This window comes from Notechis scutatus, chromosome 3, assembly GCF_049901735.1.
Source record: "Notechis scutatus isolate UNSWTSFEM ecotype Mainland chromosome 3, rNotScu1.2, whole genome shotgun sequence".
NCBI lineage: Eukaryota > Metazoa > Chordata > Lepidosauria > Squamata > Elapidae > Notechis > Notechis scutatus.
Window position 1 is genome coordinate 11,465,817 of NC_142011.1, and position 25,304 is coordinate 11,491,120.

The window sequence follows — 25,304 nt, forward strand, 5'->3', positions numbered from 1 at the left end:
AGATGTTGTATAGATGGCACTTTGCACTGGCAAAATTAGCTAAGATGTTCAAAGATAAACCAGCCAAATGCTGGAAGTGCCACCTGGAACATATTAGCATATATGCTGGACTTGTACAGAAGCTAAAAGATATTGGACAAAAATACATACATGGTTGGAAAAAATGATAAAGTAACACATAGATTTGAAACCCGAAATATTTTTATTAGGAATAGTACCTGAAATATTATTAGGAAAAAGAAGAAACAGAATATTACATGATATGGGATTTACTTTATCAATGGTTGGAAAATAAAACAAATTAAAATGGATTAGATGAATATATAGAGAAACAAATTAAGATTTAATAATAGATATATCAAATAATAGCTATAAGAAAATGTGATCATTGTTATGTTGGTAAGAAAAGTATTTATTATAATTGTAAGCAGAAGTTATATGTACCCAGTCAACACACGTTTGAAATGAAGGATGGAATTGTTGTAAATACAAAATAAAAATCTTTTTTTAAAAAAAAAACTTTATTTCTTCTTGCATTGTTTTACTTGTATATAAGTCTTATACTCCTCATCGCTTATTTCTCTAAGTTCTTTGGCTATTGCTCCTTTCCGCTTTGCTCGTTCTTTTCCCCCCAGTTCGCTCTCGTCTTGTTGTGGATGCTTTTCTTCCATCATTGATACTTCTTGGCCTTTATGCACTGTTTCTCCTCTCGTTTCCTGTTCCCCTTCCGTATTGAAATGGCAATCATAAAATTCCATTGCTTTATCTAGTGAGTCTAGTCTGTATTTTTTTTCCTGCCAGGTAACTAATATTCCTTCAGGTATCAGCCATCTGAAGTTCACATTGTATTTGATCAACACTGAAGTCAAAAAGCGGTATTGCTTTCGAAGGTCCTTTACTCTCCTAGGAATGTGTTTCAAGACTACCAGTTGTTTTCCCTTGTATTGCAATGGTTTGTCTCTTGCCTTGTTAAGGATCTTATCTCTTATTGATTTTTTCACAAATCTTACATGTACTTCTCTTGGAAGCTTGTGTCTTCTTGCATAAATTGTATGTATTCTGAAAATTTCATCAATTTCCATTTCCATTTTCTGTTTATCTATCCCTAACACCTTCGCCAGCAATTCTTCCATTATCTCTGGTAAATCTTCCCCTTCTCCTCTTCTATATTTTGGAATCTCAAATAGTGAGCAGCTTTTTCTGTTTCCAACATTATCACAGTGTTTTCTAATTTTTTGTTTGCTTGTGTCAATTTATCGTTTATGTCATCCACTTTTTTCTCTACTTGTTCTGATTTTTCCTCCTCCTTCTGGATCCTTTGCTCATGTTTTGTTATCCTTTGTTGGAATTTCTCAAGTTTTGCATCCATATTTTGCACTGTTTGTTTTATCTCTCCCATATTGTTTCTTACTTCCCTTATGTATTTCCTTATCTCATTGTGGTTTTTTGTCATGGTCTACTATAACGTCTGGAGCATTGCCAGTATCTCTTTTAGAAAGGCATTGCATTTTTCCATCTGTAGCATACTCTCAATTGACCTCTGGTTGGATGGACTTGAGGAGGCTGATGATAGTGTGGAAGATGCCTTCTTCCCTATTCTGGTTATGTTTGAGGTTGACATCTCTATCAGAAAAAAGAAGCCAAATTACAACTTCAGCTCCCTCCAATTCAGGTTCAGTCAATCTTCAATGTCTCAATGTATCTCAAAGTCTCAATATTTCAATACCAAAATCAAAATCAATTAAGTTTATAATCCGTAAGGCCCGCTGTAATCCCAGTCTTGACTTTTTACTATTTCAATAGCTTACAGGGTCAGTCCACGAACCCAAAAAAGTAGCAAAAATCAAGTCAAAAAGTAAAAGAGAAAAGGGAGTTATTTGTCCTTAATGTCTTATATATTCTGTCAGTTAATATTTATAATCCAGGTCTTGTTATTTTGTTTTGATTAACATGGGAATATTTAGAAGCACCATTCTTAGGTCTCTCATATATACCAGGAAGCAACAGAACAATTCTACCTGCATTCATGGAAACAGAGGAGGTTCTGCATCAATTCAGTGGCTGGCAACCACTGAAGAAAATAAAACAATTTAAACTAATGCTCCTGCATCCCATATTAACACTCACAAGTCAGGGCACTTTCATTTAAGTATAGTCTCATCAGCAGCAAGGTAGCAGCAAGCTATTTTCTAAAACTAAAAGCTAAGACAAGATTTAAATAAATACCATTTTTACATAAATATCATGAAAACACTTTACCAAGTCCTCCTAAGCCTGTTGGTCCAATCAACTGCATCAGCTGGTTATGACTCATGTTTCCGAGAAGACTTTGCAAGCCACCCTCACCTAAAAAGAAAAATAAGAGACAAAATGTTTATAACTGTGTAACTAAATGCCAGGCAATGCAAACTGTTTAACAGAAGGAAAACTCTGGTGCTATAATTTTACAGCTGTGCACAAAAAATGCATTTTCACACCTTCCTTTCAGAACATTTTCCCACTATCCATCTTGTGCAGAGTAAAAGTGCAGAAAAGAGCAACAACAATGATTAGGGACTGGAGACCAAAACATACAAAAAATGGTTACAGGAACTGGGTATACCTAGTCAAGTGAAAAAAAGATTAGGGGTGACATGATAGCAGTATTCCAGTATTTGAGGGCCTGCCACAAAGAAGAGGGGGTCAAATTATTCTCCAAAGCACCAGAGGGCAAGACAAGAAACAAGGAATGGAAACTAATCAAGGAGAGAAGCAGCCTGGAATTAAGGAGGAATTTCCTAACAGTGAGAACAATTAACAACTAGTGGAATCACTTGTCTTCAGAAGTTGTGGGTACTTCCTTCACTGGTGCTTTTCAAGAAGAGGCTGGGCTCACTTGTCTTAAATGGATAGGGTCTCCTGCTTGAGCAGGGGACTGGACTAGAAGATCTCCAAGGTTCCTTCCAGCTCTATTCTGATTAATGGATGGATGGATTTTATTGAACTGTGCATACTAGACTGCCTAATCTAAAAGAGTATATGCTTGAAATAAAAGTTGCATTTACTGCTGCTATCAAAGCATGGATTTTTACTGTTTTATATGTAATGTTGATGTTTAGCCAGCATTGAAGATTTTATAACCGGATTTTAAAGAACCAGATTTAAATGACTAAGCTTGAGCAGAAAGAGCTTCTAGGAAAAGGCTCCTACCTCCAAGGGCAGAAAGTTCATGGCCCCCACTTCCACTGCCTCCTAAAGCTCCAGGCATGGGTGGATTGTTGAGGTACTCATTCACTTTACGACAGTGCTCTTCATCTTTCTCTGTCTTAGGTTCCTGGAAAGGGGGGAAAAACACAATTTCCTCAGAACAGATGAACAATTCTAAACATCTTAGTTTTCTCGATAGAAGAGGTCCTCAATTTATGGCCAATTAGCGACCATTTGAGGTTACAACAGACCCTCCCCAAAAGTATACATGACCTTGATCCAAAAGTCCCTATCAATTTCATGACTGTTCTCACTCAAAATCTTCTCTAGATGCACTGGCATTGTACTGCAGTGTCACATTACAATTCCCGGAGAAGCGCAGGACACTGAGACTGAGGAACTCACAAACCTGCATCCAGAAGAAAAGTCTCTTGGATCCAGCCTTGAACTTCAACACATAGACACGGCCAGTAGTACACTGAGACACCCTTTTAAATTCACAGTCATCAGGAAATATAATCAGGTCCTAAAAAACAAAGGCAGGAGGTAAATACTTACATTATCAATCAATGCTGATCAATAACTATTTTTTCAATCTACAATTAAAAGCAGGGAATAGGATTGCTCCATGGAAGGTACCATTCCAATTATCTGGGGGAAATCATGCAGCTCTTTCTGGAAATCAAATCTTCTGAATCAGGGGTGTCAAACTGCTGGCCCCAGCCCCGCCCTGTTTTGTGAAGGGGAAAAAAGTCCCAATACGTCACATGATGCCGCCATGACGCCATGAGTTTAACACTCCTATTCTAGATCAAATGTTCTCTAATTCCCCTTTATTGTCCAGCCCAGAAATTGAGAGATTAAAAGATGCCTGGAAAAACCACAAACCAATTCCCTTTCTTGAAGGTTCATTTTCAAAAAAGAGAAAAAACTATCATTGGATAATTGAGTCAGTGTGCTTCATGAGAAAAAAAAAAAAAAACACAGGATGTTCCAGGGAAGAGCAGAAAACATAATTTGTAGTTTGAATTACGCACTTATCAGCATGATTTTCTAGGAGGAGCTGCGGAAGCGAAGTAAACACATGCCTCTTTGCAGAAAGAGGTAATTCTACATAGATTCATACCTTCTATATTTATTCTGTTTCTTTCTAAAATAGGAGCAGGAGAGGAAAGGGGGCTAAATTATCACCCCAAAGCATGTAACCTAATTTCTTATTATAAATGAGAGCCAGTTTGGTCTAGTGGATAAGGTGCTGGCCTAGAAACCAGGAGACAATGAGCTCTAGTCTCACCTTCGCCATGAAAAGCCAGGCTAGGTGACTTTGGGCTAGTCATTTTCTCTCAGTCCAACCCATCTTACAGGGATGTTATGGTGGGGAAAATAGGAAGAGGAAGGAATATTATGCATCTTCATTGTCTTGAATTACTTAAGAGGTAAAATCTAATAAACAAACATGCACACAAGCATTCCATTTCTAGCTATCAATGAGCAAACATGCTTTAAATCTATGTAAGCACAATCCAATGGCTGGAGTGTTGCACTTACATCTTCCACGTTCCCAGATGTCCTGTCTTTCCAACAGAAGTGAATGAGGGAATCATCCGTCTGCTGTATGTAGACAAGGCCCTTCCTCTTATCAGGGGTGACCGTGCTGCCTTTCAAAGACATCTTTCCTGCACGGAACTCGACCAGGTATTTGCTTGACGAACCCCGAGAGCCAGGCACCAAGGTTGGGAATAAAGCACCAGAAGACATCCTGGAAAGAGATAAGATGTATCATGAAGACTTCTCTTCCGGTTGTGGCAATCACGTTTCCAGAGAGGTAATGTAGATAATTCAATTTTGGCATTTGCACAGCACCAAATCTGACTCCCTAATTTAATCCTCCCTTGATGTCTTCAAAGCAAAACAAGAATTTCCAGTTGCCTCTTGAAAAAGCGCCTTTGGGCCAACTGTGACCTGGATGACAGAGAATCTCTATAGACATTTAGCTATGCACTTTAGAACGAATGAACGGAGTTCAATTAAAAAACTGCAGACTACAGGGACCATTTGTGCTTCAGTTTGAGATGCAGACAACACAGATTCATCCCCACAGCCTCCCTGTATTCAACAGTGAAGGGACACAGGGCAGAAACATCCTGCAGAAAGTGGGCGTTGGTTCTTACCTGACACGCCATTTCTCTGGAGCCGTGAGGATCATCCAGAGAGTGGGAGGTGCTTCAGTCTCACGTCGTTGATGGCTGAGCTCAATCACTGAGGAACGCTCCGCCCTCCATCACGTGGCTCTCTTGCGTTCCCCAGTTTGCGTGAAGACGAAGGTGAAGAGAAGGACGTTGCTCTGCTCTCCCTATGCTAAATAGGTCATTGGCGAAACAAGGCCCCACCAGACGGCAATTAAAGGGTGGGGCTGGATGATCCTCACGGCTCCAGAGAAATGGCGTGTCAGGTAAGAACCAACGCCCATTCTCCTGAGAGCCGTTCGGATCATCCAGAGAGTGGGACATACCAAAGCTTGGCTGTCCTACGGGAGGGACCCCGTCTGGTCCTGCAATCTCCGAGGTTCCCTGAAGACTCGCTGGAGGACTCGCCTACCAAACGAAGCCTCCGCCGAGGCAAAGGTGTCAATCTTATAGTGTCTAATGAAAGGAGAGGGGATGCCCAAGTGGCTGCCTGACAAATATCAGAAATTGGAGCCTGGGTGGCCCAAGCCGCCGAGGTGGCTGCACTTCTGGTGGAGTGTGCTGTGATCCCCTGGGTACCGGCAGTGCCTGGGACAAATAAGCCTTGGAAATGGTAGCCCTAATCCAGCGGCCAATGGTTGACGGGGACACTTTGTGGCCTAAGGATTTGGGCTGGAAGGAAAGGAAGAGAGATTCTGACCTCCGGAAGGGTTGGGTACGCTTAATGTAAATGCGTAGGGCCCATCTTACGTCCAGTGAGTGCCAAAGCTTCTCCCTTTCCGCGAGGGATTGGGACAGAAGTTCGGGAGTATGAGTTCTTGAGCCCTGTGAAAGGTCGAGTTAACCTTGGGCAGGAAGGTAGGGTCCGGTCGGAGGACCACCCTATCGGCATGAAATATGCAAAGGTCCTTCCTTACCGACAAGGCTGCTAACTCCGATATGCGGCGGGCAAGTAATAGCTACCAGGAATACCACTTTGAATGTGAGGAATTGGAGAGGGCTTCCTGAGAGGCTCAAAGGGTTGCTTAGTCAGAGACACCAGGACCTTGTTAAGGTCCCAGGTAGGGTATCGGTGTATGGTTGGGGACACAGGTTGGTGGCCCCCTGAGGAATGCCCGAATACGGGGTGGTGGGAAAGGGAACCCAGGTTATCACAGTCAATGACTGTGGATAGCGCTGCGACCTGACGCCTTAGGGTGTTGGGGAAAGCCCTTTCCTCAGGCCCTCTTGGAGGAACTCCAAGACCTGAGCTATGGAAGGTGACAGCGGGTTGATCTGGAGACCATGACACCACTCGCAGAATCCCTTCCAAGTGGCGTTGTATATGCGGGTTGTTGAAGGTCGCCTGGCGGCTAAAATGGTCTCAATAACTTGGTCGGATAACCGTTCTTTCCTTAAGCGTTCCCGCTCAACCTCCAAACGGCTAACTGGAGCCACTGAGGGTCTGGGTGTTGAAGGGGCCCCTGGGAGAGGATATCCTGGTCGGGGGATTCTCCAGGGAGGGCCACCGATAAGTTGCGGAGGTCCGCAAACCAGGGGCGCCTGGGCCAGAAGGGTGCTACTAGAATCAGCTCTGCCCTCTCGGAGATGAGCTTCTGGAGAACTCTGGGAACCAGGGCTAGAGGCGGGAAGGCATAGAGGAGCCCTGTGGGCCAGTGGCAACGGAGGGCGTCGTGATTCTCGGCCCGTGGGAGGGGTACCTGGAGAAAAACCTGGGGAGTTGCATGTTGAGTGGGGAGGCGAAGAGGTCTACTAACGGGAGACCGAACATTCTGGTCGCTTCCTGAATAGTGACGGGTGGATGCGCCATTCGGACTGGTCCACCGTGGTCCTGCTTAGCCAATCCGCTTGGGTGTTTGAGTCCCCTGAGATGTGTTCGGCTCTGAGGGAGAGGAGATTGCGCTCTGCCCAACGGCAGAGGCGTTCGGCCTCCCTCATCAAGCGGATGGACTGTGTGCCCCCTGACGGTTGACGTGAGCCTTGGCGGTGGCGTTGTCCGTGAGTATGAGGACATGCCGCCCGCGTGCTTGGGGAGGAAACTGCGCAGGGCCAGGAAGATGGCGTGGAGCTCCAGCCAGTTTATACTGCACCCCCGTTCTACCTGAGACCATGTGCCCTGAGTTGAGAGCGAGAGGATGTGGCGCCCCATCCGGACAGGCTGGCATCTGTGGTAAGGGTGAGGCGGTGGGGCTCCTTGATGAAGTGACCCTTGTTGATGGTGGGGCTGGTCCACCAGAGGAGAGATGTAAGGACTTTTGGAGGTACCTTGACTGTGGCCTTTGAGTTGCTTCTGCCGGTCCGCTGGAATGGGAGCAGGAACCATTGTAGGGGTCTAGCGTGTAAACGGGCCCATGGAACAATGGAGATACAAGAAACCATTTTACCCAGTAATTTGGACAATTCTAAAATTGTAACCTTCCTGGAGCGTCTGATATGCCTGACGGCTTCCTGGATACTAAGGAATCTCTCGGGGAGAGGAACACCTTACCCTGCACTGAGTCAATGACAGCCCCCAAGTGGGAGATCCTTGTAGATGGGGATAGTTGGCTCTTTTGCCAATTAACTAGGAAACCATGGTCTTGGAGGGCCGAGATAGTAACCCTGATGTCCCTCTCTGCTTGGGGTCTGGAGGGAGAGAGGATGAGGATGTCATCCAGGTAGCAATGGAGGCGGACCGGGAGATTCCTGAGATGAGCCGCCAGGGCGCGAGGACCTTAGTGAAGGTCCTCGGGGCAGAGGCTAGCCCAAAGGAAGGGCGACATATTGGAAGTGGTGGTGGTTGTAGCAGAACCTGAGGAATTTGAAATGGGAGGGTCGGATTGGAATGTGGAGGTAGGCCTCGGAGAGGTCTATGGAGGATAGTCAGTCCCCTTGGCGGATGCTGAGGAGGATGGACTGCAGGGTGTGCATCTTGAACCTGCGATAGACCAGATAACGGTTAAGGCGTTTAAGGTCCAAGATGGCCCTCCATCCTCCGGAGGATTTGGGGACTACAAAAAGGTGGGAGTAGAACCCTGCCCCGCTGGGAGGGTGGGACGGGTTGAATGGCCTGTATTTGGAGAAGATGATGGATTGCTGAATCCATTAGGTTGCGTTTGATGGGGTCCCTTGAGGGGGGCACGCCAGAAAGAAGTCAGGGGGCGCTCTTGAATTCGGCGTGAGGCCGAGTCTGATGGTATCACGGACCCAGGTATCAGAGGTGGAAGAGTCCCATCGGTCGGCAAAGTGCTTGAGGCGTCCGCCGATGGGAGGGGAGGGACGGGATCTATCTACGCCGGAAGGGCCTCCCTCCTGAGCCCCTGAAAGGGCGCCTGTAGCCGCTGCCCCTCCTGTTCCTATCGGCCGGATCGGTTCGATCCTGGGGCTGGAACGGTCGGGAGGAGGGGGTCTCGAGTACCTTGGCGGGAAGGGAGACTGGTAGAAAGGGCGGGAGGAGCCTCTCCGAAATGGCTGGGGGCCTCTAGACTCTGACCTCCGAAACAGGGGAGGGAGAAATTTTCTCTTGCTCCGGGTTTCAGATAGCAAGGGGTCCAGAGCCGTGCCAAATAGTTTGTCCCCTTTTATGGGGGCAGTAGCCAGCTTAACTTTGTTTTTAACGTCCGCCTGCCAGTGTTTAAGCCAGAGCAGGCGGCGAGCAGTGACATGGGACGTTATTGCCGGGCAGAGAACTTGACCGCATGGAAGGTGGCGTCAGCGGAAAATTCCGCCGCGCCGTCAGTTTTGCTATGTCCTGGTGAGCCCTTGTGTTGGAGGGGGGAACATGTTGCTTCAGTTGCCGAAGCCACCGGATCGAGGATCTGGTGAAGAAAGAAGCCGCAGTGGCTGATCTAATGGCCCAGGAGTCCGCTTGGTGAGCTCTATGTAGGGCGAGCTCGGACCTCTTGTCCTCGGGTTTCAGAGCCTCTAGGGGGTCACTGGGGAGGACGAGGAGGCCAACCCAACAATGGGCTCATCCACCTCGGGGTGTTGAGTAAGTCACAGAAACTCGACTCGAGGTTAAAGAACCTCCTGTCCAGGCTGGATGGGGCGGGAGGGGCCCTAGTAGAATTCAGTTGATTTGAGACCAGGTCATGAAATAGGGGTGGAGCCGGGATTACCTCCGCCTCCACCACGGGTTGACTAAAGATGGCGTCCTCCTGACCTTCTGCCGGGAGGGAGAGCTGAGGAGGTTTGCACCGACAGGCCAGAGATGTTCCTGGCTTTGAATAAAAGGGATTTAAACATGTGGGGCTTGAACAGGCCCGCAACAGTGGGTTGGTCCGGGTGAGACCCTCATCCTCGGACATGTCCCCCTCCATAGGATCTACCTCCGATAGGGGCTCCTCTTGTTGCATAGACCCCCATTCCATTTCCTCTTCCCCCAAATTGGTCTAGATACTCTATATCCTCCTCCGGGTCCCTTTCTGGGAGAGGACTGCCCCTTGAGAAGGTACCTGACCACGAGTAGGGTCTGATCTAGGCGAGGACCTCATTGATGGTGGGTCGTGTTCGGGCGCCAGTGAGGGGGAGTAGACCTGGACATCTGTTGAAGGCCCTCTGCTATCCCCTGGCGAATGGCCCGTTCCATCAATGCCTGTATGTGCGCAGGGATCTCGGATGAGGGGCCTCCTCCTGGCGAAGACCAGCGGCCGTGGGCGTGAAAGAAGCTTCAGGAGGTTGTCTGGTTGATGGGCCGGGAGCCTGGTGTCCCTGGGATGGGCTGCGCCTGGAGACGGAAAAACAATCTGGAGGAGGGGGGTGGGTCTGGAGGTAGAAGGAGCGGAGGGTGCTGGAAGTACCGGTTGTGTCTCTCTGGACCGCCTGTCAAATTCCCTCTCGAGAGCCCTGTGACGTCGTAGGGCGTCTCTCTGAGAAGCCTTAGAGGTCTCTTTAGGTGTTTCCTTAGGAGTTTCCTTAGGAGTTTCCTTAGCCTGTTTGCGCAGGTGGTAGGATTTGGATTTGGCCTTCAAAGAAGGGCCTTTGGTGGGAATGTCATCTGCCATTGTACAAGAAAGGACAGTAATACAGTTAAAGGCGGTTGGCTCGCCAAGGGTTCGACCTACAACAAAGGTCGGGTGTCCTTTCAGCTGGCCCACACCCCCTTTTGGAATTTAGATGTATAAATTCTGTAATATAGATGTTGAAATAATTCTTAATACTTATCTGCACAAGCAGGATAACAATCCAATGAGACCTGGAATGCTAAGGTACAATATCAATAAGAAAAAAATTACAGGAATAAACTCACTCAGGTCTATCTATATGTGAGTATAAATATAAACCTATATATGAGGAAATATCTAGACCTGCATACAGGCAGATATTCCAATGTCTATTAGAATTAGAACTATTGTTAATATTCTTGTTCTAATATTATATTAGTAATATATGATTATTAATATTATTATTATAATTATTATAATTGTAATTATTAATATTATTATTATTACTCTATTAATGAAAGATTGCCAATTATCCGAATTAAACGCCTGAGGCTGGAAGAGAGGCCTCTGGCAGCTGGAGCTCCCAGGCAACAACCGGGAGGGATAGGCTGCAATCACTTGTCCTGAGCGTGCTGCGGGAAGCCAACAATTACTAAATTGTACCAATTAGCAAAGGCCCTACAGGCTGAGAGGCCTGTGCTAGGGCCGGTTACTTGCAGCGCTATGAGGCCTCAATCTTTTTTTTTTTTTAAAAAATGGCGCCCGCCACGTGGTGGCGCCCTAGAGGCAATCGCCCACGTTTCTAAAGTCCCGGGCTGCTCAGGGCAATGAAGTTTTTTACTTCTCCGGCCTTAAAAGAGGCCGAGGAAGCCAAGCAGTAAGTTTTCGCCCCTTCTTAGGGCGAGCGGCGTCTTGCGGTGGGGGAATACCAGCAGCACTTATCAGTGCGATCAGTAAAGCTGCTGCAAGCGCAGCGAGAGAAACGGCAGGCAAGAGATCAAATTGGGGGAATTAGCGCCGGCGCGAAAATCGCCCGTTCTACAACCCCTGGGGGCGAAAGAAACGCGCTCCCCTTAAATCCCAGTCCTGCGCCAGAAGGCTAAGGAAAATAACTTGTTTTTCTCTATAAATATTTCCAAACCTGAGAGCAAGTCTTGGATCGGCCAAGGAGTGAGAAATGCACAGCCTAACTTGACGACGGCTGAGCGCAAACTGGGGAACGCAAGAGAGCCACGTGATGGAGGGCGGAGCGTTCCTCAGTGATTGAGCTCAGCCATCAACGACGTAGACTGAAGCACCTCCCACTCTCTGGATGATCCGAACGGCTCTCAGGAGAACACAGGATATCAGCTCCACATCACAGTCCTTTCAAGCAGTTCCAAGGGTCCAAATCCATTTGCACTACTCAGATGACCTTGAGGACACAGACAGACTTCCAAGTGGTCTCAACTACTCTCTAAAAGAATGCAAATGACCAGCTGTCTGCAAGGAATATAAATCCTCCCATTCCCCACCAGTCAGTCAGAGCTGAAGAAGCTTCTGGGATGAGACAAGTAACATCTTCAAAGCAAAATAAAGTCCAGTTGTCTCTTGAAAAAGCACCAGTTAGCTAAAAAGATATTCCTTTGGTCTTTTTAGCTGCCAGAAAAAGGGAGTGTGGGAAAACAAGGCATTCTTGAAATGCCTAGATATCAACCCACCAGCCTAAAGTTGTCGGAGCATAAGGTTATTAGAGAGCATGGATGACTCTTGAAGATTCCTGTGTCCTACTGAAGAAGTCACATCCAGGGGGTGGGGGAAAGACCGGGCCAATGGGGAAATGTATGATGTGATTTAGTACCAGCTGCACCCAGCCACGCACCACCATGGCAATTTCTATTAAACCAATTTACTTTTTCTGAGATGCGGCTAGAGACTTTTGCTTTGAATGAGGGGGATTTGTTGGAGCCCTGACAGCACCTTTGGGACAACCATGATCTGGATGACTGAGAATCTGCATAGACCTCCCTATGATGCTATTGGAATCTCCCACTTGGGTTGCACCAACAACAGCATTTAGTTTTACCTGAATTTGGGGTACTCTGTTGCAAAAATATGGATAATGAGGAACATAGATCCAACTGCTGAAGCAGCTACAATACCATAATTTTCATTAATTTTTGCACTCCCAAGAAATAGTGCTTTTCCCCTCTTTGTACCTAGTAACCAGCCTCCTCACTTTCAACTCCAGTACCAATTTTTCAGTGTGGAAAAACAATGTAGATAAATGATAACAAAAGGAGAGTCCAGAGTCAGGTGCTATTTCAGAAATGTTTGATGAAAATTTCTATGCCATTATTAAAACAGAGCAACTGCCCCATGAAACAGCACAAAAGCCCAACTATCTACCATACCGATTTTTGAGAACAGTGCTTGTTTTAGAAGAGTATTGAAACCACTAAAAGAATAACTATCATTCCTTATCAGATAATCACACACTTAAATGGGCAAAAATGAAAGCCTGATCAGCATAAAAAATGAAGCTAATCTTAGAAAAAAGTCAGAAGTATTTTTTTTAAAGTATGTGAATTACTTCCAGAGTTAAAACATTTAGAAAAATATTTCCACAAAATATTGGCAATAATGTAGTAACTGTCCTGTCCAGCAATAGCACATTTCTTCAAAGCTCAAAGCAAAGCGAATTTGTCTTGAGGGAAGCAACCTAGAGCTAAGAAGAAATTTCCTGAGAGAACAATTGATCAGTTGAATGGCTTGCCTCCAGAAGTTGTGTGTGCTTCAATACTGAAGGTTTTTAAGAAGAGTTTGGACAGCCATTTGTTTGAAATGGTATAGGGTTGGAGCAGAGGTTGGACTAGAGGACATCCAAGATCCCTTCCAACTCTGTTATTCTGTTTCTTAATGGACATATTCATTTAGATTTCTTGACAGCCTGTGATTTGCCATTCCTTTTTTTATGGAAAGTTTTTTTTTTGCCTAGGCTAGCTAGCAGAATCCTATCCAAGGATGAATGTTGTTTAGCTTTTAACTCCAGAATATATCACTCAGGTGCTTAAATAAAAAGGAGTGAAACTGATGAAAACAGAATAATTGCATGTAAAATTGAACATCTAAGGTGGATCTATCCACATTCCAAATATAAAAGTTTTTGGCACGGTAGCAAGTAGAGTAATAGCAAAAAAAAGTCCCCACTTTTCTTAATTCCATGAAACGATGGGCCTTTTCCTCTTCATCAGATCCCAGATCATATTTATAAACAGCTGTTCTGAAGTTCTCCAAAAGAAAGGAAGGGTTAAACAAAGGCTTCTGAAGGAACCATAAACGCTTTTTTAAAAAAGCGTTTGGTATATATCAAATTATCTTTGGGTAAGATTACAGAGACTTGTGGAAGATGACATAGGAGAATAAATTTTGTCAAATATTAGTTTTCCAATTGCTCCTCTTTAACCTTTGTATTCACTTATCCAAGGTCTATTTAAATTATACATCCAGTCTACTCCTTAGTCAGCTGAGTACTACAAGTTTGCTTTGTTCAAGGTCTGTAATTTTGAAGAGATAAAATATTCATTTTTGTTCCTTCAAAATGCACAAAATGTACACTCCTCTATTATTGACATTAGGTGGAATGTTTCCTCCAAATAGCAGCTTACCTAGCAAAGGAAAGCTAGAAAATAAGTTAAAAAGAATTAAAATGCAATTGTATATATTAGGCTACAAGGCCATCTATGCCATATAGATCTGACTTTATCCAAATAGTGGAACAGTGTTAGGGCAAACTTAGCATTAGGGGTAAAATACAAATAGTACAATTCCTGAGAGGCTGTAATACCAGTTGCATCAAAATGCATAGCTGTTTGCATAAAAATATTCTGGTTTTGATACCAGTTGATGATGTATCATAGTCATATAAATGAGTCTACTGATGTCTATTGGTCGTTCCAACACTGAGCTCAAATATCACCTTTGCTATAGGTATTTATATCCCACCTTTATTATTTTTGTAATTAACTCAAGGCTGGCAACATCTGATGCTCCTTTCTCCTATTTTTCCCACAACCACCACCCTGGGCTGAGAGAAAGTGACTGGCCTAAGTTAACCCAGTTGGCTTTCATGACTGAGGCCTAATTTGAACTGAGTCTCCCAATTTCTAGCCTGGTATCTTAACCACAAGACCAAACTGGCTTTCTATAAACAAGTCTACCCCATCTACAATTTGGGGAAAATTGTAGTAAACCAATTAAACAAATTACTCCATGAATTTTAATTAGCTGGTCTAGAGACGATTGAGTTCCAGCCCTGCCTTAGTCATGAAAGCCAACGAAGTCAGCCTCTCAACTCAACTCTCATACTGGGTTGCTGTTGTTGGGAAAATAGAGACAAGAATATTAGGTATGTTTGCCACTTTGAGTTGAACATATAACTCTATATTATACATACATACAGGCTGGATAATAAATAGTAACTACCATTCCATGTTTTAAATATTTCAAGAACAGTTTAAATACATTACATGCACATTAGTCTTATCACCTTAACAGGCTTAACTGAATGAAAAAGTTCCACCATGTACAGGTTGCCCTCGACTTACAATTCATTTAATGACTGTTCGAAGTTACAAAAACACTGAAAAAAGTGACTTATGGTCATTTTTCTTATTTATGACTGTTGCAGCATCCCCATGGTCACGATAAAAATTTGGATACTTGGCAATTGACTCATATTTATGACAGCTGCAGTGCCCCAGAGCCATGTGATCACCTTTTGAGACTTTCTGAGAAGCAAAGTCAATGGGGAAGCCAGATTCACTTAGCCATGTTACTAGTTTAAGGATTATAGTGATTCACTTAACAAATGTGGCAACAAAGGTCCTACAATGGGGGTAAAAGTCATACTTAGCAACAGAAATTCTGGGCTCAATTGTGGTCCTAAAGTAGAGTAGTAGTGGACTTTAGAAACAGAAGCAATTAAAATAAACTCAGATACAACAAGGTGGCAAGAGCCATTGTTGTTTTTTTTCTCAATTTCTGTGTTCCCTCATACTACCGACCTCAGCAGGCTGGGGAGACTAAAAGGCTTTGCAAAAACAAACAAACAAGGAATCCCAAGCCAGGGACAATCCCACGAGGACGAGTCCTGGCATCATTTGGGCCCTGGGGAAAAGGGTAGGTTTGGCTGTCACCCTAAGAAGCAAAAGCCTCACCACTGCAGGCCCCTCATTCTTCAGCTGCACCCATCCCTGCAAGCAGAAAATTAGCAAGGCAAGGAAGGTTCTAGCTCCAAGTTCTTTCTGGGTAGGAGGCCAGATTGACTCTCCCCTTTTGCTCCCACCCTGGATCTTTTTTTCTTTTCTTCAGTCAGAATAGAGCTGGAAGGGACCTTGGAGGTCGTCTAGTCCAGCCCCATGCTCAAACAGGAGACCCTATACCATTTCAGACAAGTGGTTGTCCAATCTCTTCTTAAAAGCCTCCATTGTTGGCTTGACTCCCTCTTCTTTGTGGCAACCCCTCAACTACTGGAATACTTTTTCAGGCCCAACCTTTCTAAAACCGCCCCTCTGAGCCTCATCTGGGCGCATCCCACGTTTCCAACCTGGTGGTGGGAGAGGTTGAACTATAATTCCCATCCTCCCCAACCCCCGTCCGGACTTGAAGGGTGCGTTTGAGCGGTTGAGAAAGGTTACCCTCACCCACAACTTTTCCGGGCTCTCCCGCCGAGCCCGCCTACGGTTACCTGTCGCCTCAATTGGCCCTCAAGCCGCTAGCTTCTCTTCCCCTCAAAAGCTTCGACGGTCTCTTCCGGCTCTCCTCAGCGCCCCTTCCAGTCACAGCGGAAGCCCGCCTTCCTTCTTGCCTTCTCCTCTCTTTAATTGGCTGGCAGATTCCCCGCCCCTACACTTCTCCTTGGTCAGAAGCGATGCCACTCAATATACGTAGGCTCAGGCTCTAATTCTCCCCCTGTCGCGAGCCTACACGGACCAGCATGCACCGCGCCCAAAGTCGCTCTTGCTCCGCTTCCGCCTGCCTTCGGTTATTGTGCTGTGTCACGTCGGCCGGGCGGAAAGAAAAGGGAGGGGGTGGAAAGGGCGGGGCCTCGGAGTTGCGGAAACGTTGGAGAATCACGTCCTACGGCGGAAGCGTAGCTATGTAGCCTGGAAGTTTGCACTGATGAATGTTGCGCTGCCGTAGATCTTTTCCTCTATATTGCATTTACGCTAGATATCCATACCCGATAATTATCCTTTTTTTTAAAAAAAAGATTATTTTAATCCGCTTCCTCCTCAGCCTGTTAGGGCGGTCAGTTCACCCCTCTCATGAGCTCTACCCTAACAAAGTCTCATTTTTCTGCAGGGAACATGAAACACGTGTACTGGGGTTATTTGAACCAAGGTGGGATTTCTTTCCAAGGCTCCTCACTGACGATCTTTGATTTAGCTCCCAGGGCAGCTGGAGAGGGAAAGCTCCATCAATGTGCCTCCTGGTTAAAAGACTCAAAATACCTGAAACTCAACATAGTCTAATTCAGATAGTCATCAACTTACAACGGTTCGTTTAGTGATTGTTCAAAGTTATAAACAACACTAGAAAATGTGACTTAGGACCGTTTTTCATTGTCATGACCTCTGCAGCATTCCCCATGATCATGTGATCAAAATTCAGATGCTTGGCAACTGGCTCATATTTATGACGGTCACAGTGTCCTGAGGTCATGTGATCCCCTTTTTGCGACCTTCGGACAAGCGAACTCCATGGGGAAACCATATTCACTTCACAACCAGGTTACTGACTTACCAACTGCAGCAATTCACTTAAAAACTATGGCCAGAAGAGTTGTATAATGGGGCAAAACTCACTTCACAAATGTCTCCACTTAACAACAGAAATTTTGGGCTCAATTGGGGTCGTAAGTTGAGGACTATCTGTACAAAAATCAGAGCTTGGTATTATGACGGGGGTAACGCAAAAAAAAAAAAAACCCAAGGCCGCATCTTCAAGGTTGACTGTTACCAAACTGGATCTTTCAGGGAACTGAATACGTTGAGACAAAAGATGTTTTTGTAGGTTAAAGCAGTGGTCGCCAACCGGTGGGCTACGGCCCACAGGTAGTCCGTGAGAAAATTTTGGTGGTCTGCAGAGAAATGTCACCCCCAGAGCACCCCCCAAAACAATCCAAGCTGCAGGGGAACACAAGGCTGCGCCGCCCACATGGCCCACGGGTACCCTCCCTGCCCACTCACTCCTTACCTGGCAAACTTGCCTGCTAAGTTGCTACTTTTCCTTTTTTCCCCCTGACCGTCAGCTGTTCTGCTGTGCCTGGAGTTTTAGATTAACTAGAAAGCAGGAAACGGTTGGATTTCTTGCTTTCTGGCTAATCTTTAGATCTTGGGCTCTGCTCTGAACCTTCCTTAGGACTTTAGTTTCTATTATGCAGCGCAGACTCAGGTAGCAGATGGCAAATAGATAGATCGCTGAATGAATCTGTGATTCTGTGAGCAACTCAATCTGCCTGCCTGCTTTGCCTGCTTTTGGATAAAAGTTGCTCTTTTTTAATAAAAAAAAAATCAGTATTTACATACATGGTGTGTTGAGTTAATTTTATGAGTTTGCTTGCAAGCAAATTTTATGTGACAGACTCAGGAAGCCGATGACAGATTCTCAGTGAATCTGTGATTCTGTGAGCAACTCAATCTGCCTGCCTGCTTTGCCTGGTTTTGGGTAAAAGTTGCTCTTTTTTAATAAAAAAAATCAGTATTTACATATTTATAATATTTACATACAAGCCATGGCCAGCCAGTCACATGACCACCAAGCCACACCCACAAATTAGGCCATGCCCTCAGAACCAGTTAATAACTTTGAATCCCACCTCTGCCTCTGTTTTTGTGTGTGTGTGTGTGTGTGTGTGAGAGAGAGAGAGAGGTTAGATCAGATCTCTCTCCCTCCCTCCCACCAAAGTCAGCAAGCCACCATCAGTCAAAATTCATATTAGTGTTCCCTGGATTTTAAAATTATGAGTTTGGTGGTCTCTGAGGTCCAAAAGATTGGTGATCCCTGGATTAAAGTAAATTTGTGTGGTGGTGCTGGGGGTATTATTATTTGTCTAGCTTGTTTGCTGGAAAAGGGGACAATGCAATACAGGTAGTCCTCGACTTACAACTGAGCCCAAAATTTTGCCCATTTATGACCTTTCTTGCCAGTTTTGAAATGAATCACTGCAGTTGTTCAGTTATTAACACTAGTAGTAAAGTGAATCGGACTTCCCTGTTGACTTTTCTTCATCAGAAGATCGCAAAAGGGGATCACATGACCCCAGGACACTGCAACCATCATAAATATGAGTCAAATTGCCAAGCATCTGAATTTTGATCACATGACCACGGGGATGCTGCAAGGGTCATAACTGTGAAAAAACGGTTGTCAGCCCTCTTTTTCAGTGCTTCTGTAATCGGTCTCTAAACGAACTGTTCTAATTTGAGGACTACATATAGACCTGCGTTCACACAACATCCTTAAACACGGGCTGAAGAAAAACTCCCTCCTTAACTTTCTGTGCAACCTATGAGGCATGCATGCTGTGAAACATCTTTCATTTGGCTGCCCAAGTTGCCTCCTGAGGTAAAACTCTCCAATTTTTGAGGGTTTGGGTTTCTCCAGGAAACCAGACAGAATCAAAGCAGGTATAATAAACCCAGGTCAGCTGATTCACCCATTTGCTGCAAAGGGACACAATTAAAGCAAGGACCAGAAACTCGGTGTCTCCTCCAAAACAGCCTTTATTTGCATTGACACTTTTTTTTTCAACATTTATGTCCACAAACCTGTACAGACTTCTCTAAATAGGTAAATACGAATTTGTAATAGTTAATATAGTTGGGTATTGACAGTTGTTAAATATTATAAAAATAAATCCATTTTGCTAAAGCCTTTTTTTTTTTTTTAATTTTTAATATCCTTCCAACAGGTTCATCTAGCATGGATAAGGCAAAAAACCACAGCCGGCATATTTCTGCCAGGAAGCACTGTTGTTTGGGAGAAGCCCCATGGGAACTTACATAAAAATGCAGAAGGGCACCACGGGATCTTTCTCCGCAAGCCCCTGGATCCCAAATGAGGCTTGATCCAAGAAATTCTAGGTGGATTGTGCCATGTACATCATCATCATCATCATCATTATTATTATTTTTATTTTTATTATTATTATTAACAGGATTATTAACGTCAAAATAAAAAACACAAAACAGGACAGCAGCAGAGAACGAATGGGGAAATTAAAGCTGGTAAATGGTGTGTGCTTTTTTTCCCCCTCCCCACATGCTATAAACATCATAAAAATCATTTTTTGTTAGAACTGTTTGCTTTTTTATAGGCATTTAAATATTGCTTTACTTTACAGTTAAACCCAAACCACTTAAGGGTTTAAAGAGGCAACGACGTTACAGTAGATTATCAAATGAAGAATTAAAAACACGACATGAAGAGAACAGCCACATTTGCAACATTAAAATACACAAAATACAACAAACATAGAAAAACTGAAGAGCTACACAGGCACCTGAACTGTTGGGATTATTACAACAATGTCTTTTTCAGGATTACAGGCTACTTGACAGTTCGTAATCTGAAGCTTCTAAATTTTGGGTAAGAACTCTGAGAGTCAAAGTAAAACTTTCAGAAACTAATTCTAGATGGTACTGATTCACATATTTGTATATTAATTTATTAAAATATCTCTAATCTTATGCTTTAAAACTTATGTTTATGAAGGTTTTAGTCTAATATTCTACTTTTGAGGACCAAGGGGTTTTAAAGATGCCCAACAGAAAGCACCCATGTATTAATCCACCCCAAACTGTATGCAAGGTGCAGTAGTAAGAAACTTAAATTATGTTTATCAAACTCATCCAAAAGGTGCCATTTCTACCCTTTTCTCTTTACATATACAGGCTAACAATGTAAATCAAATCATTACCAAGCAGGAATTTCTATCTTTCCTTCTATTTTTTTTTAAATTATACTTTCCAGTTAATGTTCACTTGTCAGATAATTTAATGAATTAGTAGTGTTCCATTGATCAAGCATCTTGTTGAAGTCATGTCAAAATAACTGCTCATCTGTAGGTTGCTTTGAGGAAGAGAGCAAAGGCTAGCAAAGGTTTGTGGACATGTTACGTTTCCAGTGGGGTTTATTTTGGAATGGGAAGTTCCATCTTCGTTCATAGCCTGCTGCGGTCATGCTATTCTAGAAATGGTCTAGTAGTGTTAATCTTTGTAGTTATTTCTTGCTACGATAAAGACTGCATTTATTGTGAAGTCAACCTAATGGCAGAGCAAGAAAAGCTATTCATCCACAGTTTTATTGACTCCGGTGTCGTGAGATAGCATGAGGCATGTGGGTATGGAATTCTTCCCAATGCTGAAGGGAACACCACTTTCTGCAAATATAAAAGTTTTGTGTGTCGACCCATTGGCCTGGAGTCAAGCTAATGTATGCACAAGCCTTAATTCAAAACAAAGTACCAAGGTAAACACAATGGAAGTAAGCAGCCAAGAAAATAACTATTTCTTTCCACATAAAAAAATATCTTCTTTAAGTTAATACCTATCTCAATATTTAACACGATTATTATTTTTATTTTAAAAGTGCTCCCCCCCCCCCCATGGAAGTGTCAAATGTAAGGCAGTGCTTAGGTTGTGATGGTGGTACTTATAATAAGTGCAGGTAAAAATGTAAACAAACTAAAAGGAAAAAAACAATATAATTAAAGCTTTTAAGTCGTCAAACTTTAGTGCGCGTTTTAATTCTAATATGTTCTGAAGCATTATATTTAGTACAGTACCCTGCCATTGGTTAGAAATGAAATATACCTATGTGGGAGAATGGACTTGCAGCTTAGGAATTATTTTCCAGTACAATTACTTGCAGAGAAACAAATTAGCTAAGTTAATAGCCTCCTACTATTGGTACTGGACAACAGATTTTCTGCAGTCTTAATTTCACATCATTTTTTCAGCCAGCTACCAAATCATGAACATATAATACAATATATGCCTCAGTTGGTATACTATAGAAGATGAGTCATCAAGACCTCCAATATAAATGTATTTTCAGTAGACAGTGATTATACAAAAGGTGAATGAAAAATATTCCACTCTTCCTTTAAAATCAGTTTTAATTTCAATTTAAAAGATTGCATTTTCCTCCAACAGCAAATTGGAATTTAGAAACATCGCTTGCCACTTCTTTAAAAAAAAAAGTCCAACCATTTAAAAAATTAACATGATTCTTTCCAGATATTAATGCAACCCACCTGCAGTTGTCTGCATGCTTAAATTAAGCATACAGACCACCTTGCTTAACCCTTTCCAAAAGGTTTATTAATAAAAGGAGAAAAAGTGAGCTTCTGTTGTCCCCTATTTTCATGTTTCTGGGGTTAGAGCTTGAAATACTGTATCATAACAGCTGGTCTTTGTATATAGTCTTATTGTTCAGATACTGAAATCAGTGGGTTATGAGAGCAATATAAACAGCCAATTCTATAGTGGGCTTAAAGCACAAAAATGACTGCTGGAACCAATATTCACTGTTCCTATCAAAAACAGAAGGGCCCGAGAGTTTCTGGACTGGGATACATAATAGATAAATTAATCTGTTAACAATAAAATATGCACTGATTCATGGGTAACATTATGAAGGAAAAGGCAATATATTGAAATACAGGGAGACTACTGTGATGCAAATGACTTCAAGAGAGGGACTACTGAAGCATTTTGAAGCCCCTAATACAATAAATGAACTCGAAGCTGCAATATTTAGCAAATGTAGATAACCAACAACATAAAACTTAGAGTTAACTAGTGCCTGTCCAAATCAATTCTCTTAAAAGTATACTTTATTGCCTCAAGTATTTTTATGGGTTTTTTTGCTTGAAATGTAATAAAAAACACTCAAATATTCCTGTATCATAGACAAATGTTCATGGCACTTATAATCCAATCTCTTAATCGTTTCACTGTCCCTTTTAAATTATTATTCTCTTGCTGGTTTACCATTTAACAACAAGGTAAATCATCTCCAATTTGGTAAATAATAATCTAGTAATTATTAACTTATTCATAAAGCCACATATTCTCATTAATGTGTGTTAGAAATAAAAAAGCATTCCTTCCCTCTCAATCCAAACAGCTTCAGAATGACAAAGCCTACACTTATTCTCAAGGAAATTCTACCAAGTGGAGATGCATTAAAAGCTTCCACTGTATCATTCAGCATTGGACAAACTAAGAAATTGTTGTTCAAAAACCTGTTATCAGTTGTGATGCAAGCAAGTGATTCGTGGGGGGGAAAAGCCCAAAATAAATATGAACTTTTGCAGAATGTATCCGAGGCAAATTGAAAAAGGAAGAAGGATGCCCGTGTTATGAAATGAATGGGAAAATCAGTCTTCCAAAGCAGAACTGCAAACAAACAACATTTCTGAACAGAGCAAGGAGTGTGATTTCTTACATGATTATTTACATGACATCCAATTTCTTATAAATATCTCCAAAGTGGGGTTTAAGACAAAACATTTTGCAACTTCAAACACACAAGAGTTTGCTGTTATCCACACTTACAAACCAGCCCAACATTCAATGGAGTAGTTCCTTTTATAAAAATAAAATCATAGATACTTCATTGAATCAATAAATCATAGTACTCAGAGGCTGGGCAAAATGGAGAAATCGCTCCTGAAAATTAAGTCTATCTCTACTGTATGTTGTCAAACTTTTAAAAGTTAGGAGTGTTCTCCTGTGGAGTGTTACTCCTGTGAATTTTGAGTCACTCTGGATTCTTGCTAGAAACTTTTTCCAATTGGACCAGCGGCATATCTGTTAGGCTAAGGTGTCCCTGTGGCCTCCAAGTTATGAATACTTTGAAGATATCTTTTATTGTTCAATTTTATTTTATTTTAAAAAGTACCTATCTTTTCTTTTTTAAGAAAGGAACTATTTTCCCACCGGTTATACTGAGTTAATTCTGGCCAAAAAAAATAAAAATAAAACATGAAATGATAAATTGAAGGAAGCTAACAAAAACATGCAAGCATCTTTCCCCATTACAAATTTCATGTTGCAACTTCAGGAAAATGAGTAACAGCACTTCAGTATTTTGGCAAATGTACATGACAAAACCTTGATCAGTGATGGATGATTTTCATTGCTTTAGGAAAATACATTATTTTCTTGTCATGACATAGCCCAATAGCCGCTGGACTCATTTAAGTCTACCAATTTCTGGGCAAAAGAGCAACTGCATTCAAAGTTTTCAATAGATATCTGGACAGTCAAAGAAATTTCTATCAAAATATCCTCCCGAGTATAACCAGTCAGCAGTCCTAGTATATGGATTAGTGCCTTGGTAAAACCATCTGTAAGGAAATAAAAACATTTTTTTAAAAACCAAAGGTAGAAGAAAGGTGGTTAAATTCAGCAAAATACAGATAGTCCTTGACTTATGAACACAACTGAGTCCAAAATTTCTGTTGTTAAACAAGTTTTGCCCCATTTTATGAACCTTTTTTGTCACAGTCGTTAAGCGAATCAGTGCATTTGTTAAGTGAATCATGTGGTCATTAAACAAATCTGGAGTTCCTCATTGACTTTGCTTGTCAGAAGTTAGCTGGGAAGGTTACAAAGAGTGATCATATCCAACATACCTTCCTCCTCCAATTTTCTCAACAACAACCCTGTGAGGCGGACTGGACTGAGAGTGCGACTGGCCCAATGTCACCCAGCCAGCTTTTCTGCCTAAGGCGGGATTAGAATTCACAGTGTGCTGGTGATTGGCCCACAGTCACCCAACTGGCTTTCAGGGCTGAGATGGGACTTGAATTTGAATGGTCTTTAATGTTTATTTACTTTAAAGTTTAGTTTAAACTTTTCATTCACATTTTTTTATTATTCCCTCCGAGGAAGATGTGAAGAGAATCCTTTCCAAATTTGCATCTGTGATAAAATTGGGTAGGACAGCAAATATCCTGAGAGACAGAAATCCAAAGTGATCCTGAAAGGTTAAGAAATTGGGCTGAAAAGATAAGAATTATATTTATCAGCGCAAATGTGAAATTCTTTGCTGGGAGAAGAAATTAAATGCAGGACACAGGGGACTTTAGCTTGGTAACAGTACTGGCAAAAAAACTTGGTAATTGATTGCAAAATGAGTTCAGGCTAGCCATGTGATGTGGCTGCAAAAAGACAAATTGTAAGGCAATTTCCATCAAAGATAGTTTACAAATTATGGGAAGTAACTGTTTTGTTTTACACTTTACTGATCACATCTCAACCCGAGTACTGTGTTCAGCTCCAAGGCTTTTGGAAAAAATATCCAGGTAGGAAGATTTAGGAAGGGCAGTGAGGATTATCAAGGGGCTACTAGAAGTTTAGCCTCACAAAAAGAAGACTGGGCTGAATGAGGAGAGAAATGATAGCTTTTTTCCCCCCCAAGTATTTAAAAAGTGTCATAGAGAAGACATGATTAGAGAGACAGGCCAGAAGGAATAATGATTGAAATAATTAATAATAAAAGAAGGAATAAGTAGTCTGTGTTGCCTATTTGCCTCTTTAATCTTTAGAAGGTAAGATTTGTAGCTCAGGGTTGAACTGTTCCTGGTGCTCTCTGAGCTTGGTTATCTTCTTGCAGAATTTCATTACCCAACTAATATAAACACAGAAAACAAACCCCACTCCATTCTAGCACTTATAATGTTATCTAGTTGGGTAATAAAATGTCTGCAGAAAACAGCCAAGCTTAGAGAGCACCAAGGACCCCATTCTTTAATCTTCATTTTGCACCTCTTCCTATTATAAAACAAAAACTTAAAGTGTGTGTGTGTGAGAGAGAGAGAGGGGGGGGAGAGAGGGGGGGGGGGGAGAGAGAGAGAGGGAGAGGGAGAGGGAGAGGGAGAGAGAGAGGTGCAAAAAGTGAGTGAGTTTTACTTTAGACAGCAATTCATTCCTAACTGTGCTCACAAAAATAT

The 25,304-nt window shown here is 42.6% G+C and overlaps 2 protein-coding genes across 9 annotated transcripts in view; both read right to left on the reverse strand.

Annotated features, from left to right (window-relative positions):
• The window catches only part of ADRM1 (ADRM1 26S proteasome ubiquitin receptor), a 36,817-nt gene extending 20,706 nt beyond the window's left edge, over positions 1-16,111 (reverse strand). For 2 of the 3 annotated variants that reach the window (XM_087959213.1, XM_026664893.2), the window contains exons 1-5: positions 16,023-16,111; positions 4,735-4,945; positions 3,596-3,712; positions 3,190-3,313; positions 2,260-2,346 (exon numbers count right to left, since the gene is read on the reverse strand). In XM_087959213.1, coding sequence (XP_087815339.1) covers positions 2,260-2,346; positions 3,190-3,313; positions 3,596-3,712; positions 4,735-4,944 — 538 coding nt within the window. In that variant the 5' untranslated portion in view covers position 4,945; positions 16,023-16,111. Of the gene's footprint in view, positions 1-2,259; positions 2,347-3,189; positions 3,314-3,595; positions 3,713-4,734; positions 4,946-15,881 lie in introns of all 3 variants that reach the window. The other variant, XM_087959212.1, reaches the window with a different exon arrangement.
• A 2,933-nt stretch (positions 16,112-19,044) lies between these two features.
• Positions 19,045-25,304, reverse strand: part of OSBPL2 (oxysterol binding protein like 2) — a 69,564-nt gene continuing 63,304 nt past the window's right edge. For 5 of the 6 annotated variants that reach the window (XM_026664890.2, XM_087959203.1, XM_087959202.1 and 2 more), the window contains one exon: positions 19,045-23,696. In XM_026664890.2, coding sequence (XP_026520675.1) covers positions 23,594-23,696 — 103 coding nt within the window. In that variant the 3' untranslated portion in view covers positions 19,045-23,593. The remainder of the gene's footprint in view (positions 23,697-25,304) is intronic. The other variant, XR_015748420.1, reaches the window with a different exon arrangement.